This window comes from Myotis lucifugus, unplaced genomic scaffold (genome assembly GCF_000147115.1).
Source record: "Myotis lucifugus unplaced genomic scaffold, Myoluc2.0 scaffold_8168, whole genome shotgun sequence".
NCBI lineage: Eukaryota > Metazoa > Chordata > Mammalia > Chiroptera > Vespertilionidae > Myotis > Myotis lucifugus.
The window spans coordinates 1-7,123 of NW_005879216.1; the positions used below are offsets into that span (position 1 = coordinate 1).

General features: G+C 40.0%; 1 protein-coding gene across 1 annotated transcript; it reads left to right on the forward strand.

The window, feature by feature from the left end:
- Positions 1 to 94: 94 nt before the first annotated feature.
- Positions 95 to 4,244, forward strand: LOC102437089 (translation initiation factor IF-2, mitochondrial-like). Its single transcript, XM_006109310.3, has 4 exons — positions 95 to 579; positions 2,412 to 2,616; positions 2,950 to 3,202; positions 4,066 to 4,244. Exons 1-4 carry the CDS (start codon positions 467 to 469, stop codon positions 4,227 to 4,229), a joined length of 735 nt encoding a protein of 244 aa, XP_006109372.1. The 5' UTR covers positions 95 to 466; the 3' UTR covers positions 4,230 to 4,244.
- Positions 4,245 to 7,123: the final 2,879 nt, after the last annotated feature.

Here is a 7,123-nt window from a genome sequence, read left to right on the forward strand (position 1 = left end):
GAAGATCCAGGGAGGTGAAGTGAATTTTTATTTTTGCACAGTTGGGTAGTTACAACGGATCAAATGAAAAAATAGATGCGAAAGTTTGTCACATTGAATAGAACTTCAATGTGAAGTATCATTGTAAAAAGGGTTAGAGGAAGAAATCACAGTTATAGAGACAGATGGAGGAGAAAAAGAGAGAATGAAGCATGTGTTTATGAAAGGGTATTAACAAGCACCACTAATGGCCTTAAAAAAAATAGCCACTGTTCTTTGCAATATCTGTCCCTGGATCAGGTTTTCTTGTTTATCTCTCTCTCCCTTCCTCCCTTCCTTCCTTACAATTGCATAATTATGCTTTTAATGCTTAAAGAGAAAAATATAATTGTCAAGGATTATTTGGCTTTCTGACCCTAGTATTTACATTTACAGATGATATTAATGTATATTAACAACTTGTTTTGTTGTTAAGGGGGATAACCTGATGGCTTTGGCAGAGGCAACAATTACTCTTGCAGAAATATTAGAATTGAAAGCAGACCCCACAGGTCCAGTGGAAGGAACAGTTATAGAATCTTTCACAGACAAAGGAAGAGGGTAGGTCTAGTAAAATGCTTGCTTTTTAATAATTTTGTTCTATTGTTTTTGTGAATTGATCATATAATGTTATTTTTCTTGCATGTTATGGTTAGTCCATGAATAATATTTTCAAAGCATTTTTTGAAAAGCATTTTATTGCACTAGCACAGAGAACATAAAATATAGTTATTAGTAGACCATAATATCTATCTGTATACACCAAGTAGTCACATTTACATGACTTAAGTATTCGATTTGTTTGATTTTTTTTTTTCCACACTGACATAATAGAGCTGGTAAAACCTGATTAGACTAACATAAATTGGAATGAAATAGCAGTTGTTGCATTTTAAGGATTCTAAATTCTTTATGTCCTTGCCCATTAATATAACATATAAGAAGGTCTTTGGAATGGTGTTGCCGTCTTTAATTTTCCTCCCTATCAGCAAAAGAAGTCTTCTCACTGCTTAGCAAAATAAAGAAAGGGGAGTAGGATTCTGTCAGAACACTCAGCTATCTGCACCCTCCACTACCATCTATAATAATAAAAGCGTAATATGCTAATTAGACTGGATGGCTGAACAGTGGAACGACCATTCAGATGACCGGAACGACCTTCCAGACGAAGCCGGGCTGTGAGGGCCGAGCCCCTTGCACAAACTTTGTGCATCGGGCCTCTAGTAACTTTATAAGAAATGTGTTGTTTTTTTGTGGTAAAGATACGTAACTATCAAATTTACCATCTTAACCATTTTTAAGAGTACAGTTCAGTAGTATTAAGTATATTTACATTGTTGTGCAATAGAATCTCGAATTTTTTCATCTTGCAAAATGGCAACTCTATACCCATGAAACACTAATTTTCTCTCTCACTCCCCCTGTCCTTGGCAGCTACCTTTCCATTTTCTGTTTCTATGACTTTGACTACTTTAGATACTTCATGAGTAGAATCATATGGTATTTGTTCTTTTTTTTTTTTTTTTTCTTTTTTTGGCGACCCAGATGGGACTCGAAGGTATTTGTTCTTTTTGACTGGCTTATTTCACTTAGCATAAATGACTTTGAGATTCATCCATGTTGTAGCATGTGACAGTATTTTTTGTGTGTGTTTTTTTAAGATTGCATAATATTTCATTTTATGTATGTGTATGCTGCAGTTTCTTTTTCCTTCCTTATCATTCTAACATTTGGGTTGCTTCAACCTTTTAAACAGTTGTGAAGAAATGTTTTTGTAGTATGAAAAACTGCTTGAGAAATTGAAAAGTGGTAAATACATAATATTATGTATTTTTAAGTCTCAAAAAGATATTCTTGCTCACTCTGGCCACTGAGGCTTAGTTGGTTGAGCGTCATCCCATGCACCAAAAGGTCACCGATTTGATTCCTGATCAGGGCACATGCCCAGGTTACTGGCTCCGTCCCCAGTAGGGGGCATGTGGGAGGCAGCCAATCAATCTTTGTCTCTCTCCTTTCCTCTCTCTAAAGTTAATAAAAACATATATATATTTTGTTAATCCTCACCAGAGGATATTTTTTTCATTGATTTTGTAGAGAGAATGGAAGGGAGAGGGAGAGACAGAAAGAGAGAAACATCTATGCGAGAGAGACACATGGACTGGTTGCCTCCCACATGCACCATGACCGGGGTGGGGATTAAGCCTGCAACCAAGGTACGTGCCCTTGACCAGAATCGAACCCACGACCCTCAGGCCAATGCTCTAACCTCTGAGAAAACCAGCTAGGACAAAAACATTTTTCTTTAAATGAAAAAATAATCTTTGCTTTACTAAGAAAATACTATTACATCCTGATTATGGCATTAAGAATTAATAACTTTATTTTCATTTTAGTCCTGTTACTACAGCAATAATTCAAAGAGGAACATTGAGAAAAGGCTCAATTCTGGTTGCTGGGAAGAGTTGGGCAAAAGTGCGCTTAATGTTTGATGAAAATGGAAAATCAGTTAATGAGGCCTACCCTAGCATGCCAGTGGGGATTATAGGCTGGAAAGACCTCCCTTCTGCAGGAGATGAAATTCTTGAAGTAGAATCTGAGGTATATCAAGCTTAATTCCTATATATTAGCTCGGATATAATGATTTTAAATAATCTATAATGTTATACCAAATTAATGTTAACTTATTATTAATTATTCTAGACTATGAGGGGGCCAGTGGTGCCTTTTTAGAATTTGGCTGTAGAATTTTTTAAAATTTGAGATAGGGTTTTTAAATTAAATAATTTCATTTATATACAAAGCCTTCAAATGAAAGTTTTATAAGTTTCTTGAAACTTACAAAATTAGTACTTTCATATGAGTTAAACTAATTTCATAGTGGAAGAAAAACAAAGCTTTTAGTTAAATAATGCCTGCTTTTTCCCTGTAAAGGCAAGGGCACATGAAGTTGTTGACTGGAGGAAGTATGAGCAGGAGCAGGAGAAAAATAAAGAGGCTCTAAAAACAATAGAAGAAAAGCGAAAGGAACACCAAGAGGCGCACCGGAAGGACCGTGAGAAGTATGGCAATTTGCACTGGAAGGAGAGATCATTTATAAAGTACCAAGAAAGAAAAGAACAAAAATTATTAAGGCCAAAAGAGAAAGTAGAAAGAGATTCAAATATGCTTCCTATAATTATTAAAGGTAACTTTTTAAAGATTTTACTTAACTTGTTTTTGGAATATATGTATTTCTTCATTCTCACAGTTAATTTGAGCAATTAAATTTAAGCCAAAAGTATCTCAGTGTTTTTGGGGGGAAACTTTTATTTTTATTAAGGTAGAATTGACATGTTATATTAGTTTCAAGTGTACAACATAATGATTCGATATTTGTATTTACTGTGTAATGTTCACAGTAAGTCTAGTTAACATTGATCACCATACATATTTACAATGTTTTTTTCTTGTGGTGAGAACTTTTTAAAAAAATATATGTTTTTATTGATTTTATACAGAGAGGAAGAGAAACATCAATGTGAGAGAGAAACATCGATCGGTTGCCTCCCATATGCACACTGACTGGGAATTGAACCCACAGCTGGGGTATGTCCCCTGACCAGGAATTCAACTGGCGACCTCCTTTTGGTGCATGGGACAACACTCAGTCAACTGAGCCAAACCAGCCAGGTCATGATGGAACTTTTAAGATCTACTCTCCTAGCAACTTTCAAATATGCAGTACAGTATTATTATAGTCACCACCTGTACATTACATCCCATGACATTTTTTTATGGGATGTAATGTAAGTTTGTACCTTCTGACCTCTTTCGCCCTTTCACCTCCTCCCTCTTGTGGAGATTTTCTTAGTAAACATTTTTCTAGCTGATTTTGTTGTAAATGTACATTTAGTTATATTTTATTAAATTAAGTAGATATTTATAATGCTAAACCTAAATTAAAGTGTATTTAGTGGTAACTACTATTCCTATTATGGTCTTAAATAGATTATCATCATTTAAATGCCTAACTCTTAACACCAGTAATTTTAAACTTGCTTCATTTAGGTGATGTTGATGGTTCTGTTGAGACCATTTTGAACATTATGGATACCTACGATGCTTCACATGAGTGTGAACTTGAATTAGTACATTTTGGTGTGGGTGATATTAGTGAAAATGATGTTAACCTTGCTGAAGCATTTCATGGTAAGGATTCCATTCCTGTTTAACTGTGTTCCCTAAAACTCACTGAACCATTTGCTTCTGTCTTTTGTTGCTTGGCTCGTCGCACCTGACATTTGCCCATCAGCATCACTATTCCTGTTGCGGTGGAGTCCCTGCTATCAATTGGGGTGGATGGATTGATTGTGCAATATTTTAGCCACAGCTCCACTTGTCATTTTTGTTTTTGTTTTTTTGTTTTTCTTGGAACGTACCATTTCTGTCCCCTCTTCCCACTCCTCCTGGTTCCCCACCCAATTTAGACTAATGAGTATTCCTAACACTGTAATCAGCCTATTCAAGGTCTTTCCTTGTTCACTGATAATTTTACAATCTTCGATAAAAAGCTCCTTTTAGTTTTAAATGCCTAGAAGGAAAGGGGACTATTTATTAGTCGAACTTATGATACACAAAAAGGGAACTCATGACTGCCTCTAACTAAGTCTATCACTTAGCAAAGCACCAACACTGTTGAGTGATTAATGAAATCATTAGGAAGGAGCTACTTCATGACCTGACTTAATTAGAATTAGATGTTAACTACTACTGAAAAGGTATTTTCAGTAATGCTGGTTAACTCAAAGTATTTTATGGACATTGACTGGTCTAGCACAGCGATTTCAACCAGTGTGCTGCAAGAATTTTAATTTATATATATATGAGAGGCCTGGTGCACGAAATATGTGCACTCAGGGTCCCTCAGTCTGGCCTGCGCCCTCTTGCAGTCCGGGAACCCTCAGGGGATGTCCGACTGACGGCTCAGGGGAGTGGGCCTAAGCCAGTAGTCGGACATCCTTAGCGCTGCTGTGGAGGCTCCTGCCACCGCCACTGCGCTTGCCAGCCGTGAGCCTGGCTCAGGGCTTCTGGCTGAGCGGCGCTCCCCCTGTGCGAGTGCGCTGACCAGGGGCAGCTCCTGCGTTGAGCATCTGCACCCTGGTGGTCAGTGCGAGTATTAGCCTTTTATTATATAGGATTTTTAAATATATTTTTTATTTCAGAGAGGGAGAGAGAGATGGAAACATCAATGATGATGTTTCACTGCACATCCTGATCCTGCAACTCAAGCATGTGCCCTGACTAGGAATTGAACCATGACCTTCTGGTTCATAGGTCGATGCTCAACTACTAAGACACACCAGCCAGACAAGAATTTTTAAAACATGTAATACCTGACTATTTAGTCAGGGGTACTGACCTCTTTCCCTTAGGTTGTCAAATGAAAAAATGACAACAGTCAACACAATAGCTGTCCAGTGTGAATGAATCAAAATTATACTTTTTTTTGTTAAATCGGCAAAAAATACAGTTTTTGGTGTGCCGCAGTTTTTAGTAATTAGATGCTGGGGTCCAATCCCAGCGGGTCCAGGGGTCCCCAAAGGTGTGGACGGAGTCGGCGAAGAAGGAATGACACGAAGACAGCCTTCAGTTGATCAGCAGCCTAGTCAGGACCTCTAGCCAGGATCTCCAGCCAAAGTTCTGGTCGGAGTTCTGGTTAGGAACTGATCAGGATCTGAAGTTTATTGTCTTGTTACATCCATATTTATACCAGCCGATTTTAATCCTGTCAATTTCTATTACAAAGGTTAGGGCGTTTCTTATCTCCATTCCAGGGAGTAAAGATTATGTAGCTTAACTACCCGCCTGGCACATAATTAAGGGGTTGTATCCCCTCCCTAACCTCAGGGAAAGATCCCCACCTGGGGAAACAACCTTTCTCGGAGAGGTGACCTTGGTTAAAACACATGGCGCTAAAGAGAGCAAACATATTAAGAACAATATGCTATATATGCCAGGTCCCTTGAAACATATGCTGTGCAGATGTTTCTTTCCTGCAGCGACTGTGTCAAGCAGCAAGGATGGACCGGCTCCCGGCAAATTCCCCCTTTTTTATTTTTTAAATGATAGCGCATGCAAATCAGTGGCCACCTCTCAGATTGGGCTGTTTAAGACTTGGAAGAAGACTGGCAAGCAATGACAATAAGCATAGCTATAAACATAGTGGATGAAGCGCACAAGGAGCCCCGTTCCTTAGGAGGTTGCCGGCCTCTTCAGTCAAGAGATTTCAGCTGTCCTCAAGTTGTTGGTTTGATTGTCTTTGTTGGTCTGGCTAGCGGGCGGCGTCACTGGCGACGGGCTTCCCGACGTGTCAGCGAGTTGAAGGGCTGCATCAAAGGGTCCATCAGGGCCGTGCTTGATGGTGGCGTTGGCGTCCAAGGAGGAGCAAGCTGTGTTCTCTGGGTCAGCTGTTATGGAGGATGGAGGGTAGTAGAGAGAAAAAGAAAAGAAAGCAAAAGAACTACAAGGCATGGAAGCGTTCAGAAAAAAGAGGAAGAAGAAAGGGAAGAAGGCAGCATCCTGCTCCAGCCCTTTCTTTCAGCTGCCCCTTTCCCTGTGGTCCAAGGTAGAAATGGGAAACAAGTCCTGTAGCAGTGAAAGGGAAGCTGCTGTCAGCCAGGTCTCTTATCTAGGTACTGATCTCAGCTGGACCAAGTCTCTTTCTGTTCCCGATCTGAGCTGGGCCAAGTCTCTATTCGTTATCTGGGTCCCTATCTGGGCTGGACATGGGAAGAGAGAAGCAGCCATTGGGGAAGGAGACCTTCCTCAGAAGGGGCGAGTGTTCAAGCCCCTGCACCATTGGGGGGGGGTGAGGATCTGTGCCCCACCTCTGTTGAACCCCAAGTTCTCTCCTACTGGCCCCTCTGTGACTGTGCCTGTCTTAGGTTGTTCCTCCCTGAGGAATCTTACCCGTCTTTGACTAACCAGCCAAGCTCCGGGGCCAAGCAGGGTAATGTGAGGTTCAGTTCTGTCTCCTTGGTAGTCTATGTCCTCTGGCCTCCATGCCCAGCAACTGCCTTTGGATCCCCCCTCCTGCTGGCGGGGTCCCGGCATTGATCACATATCT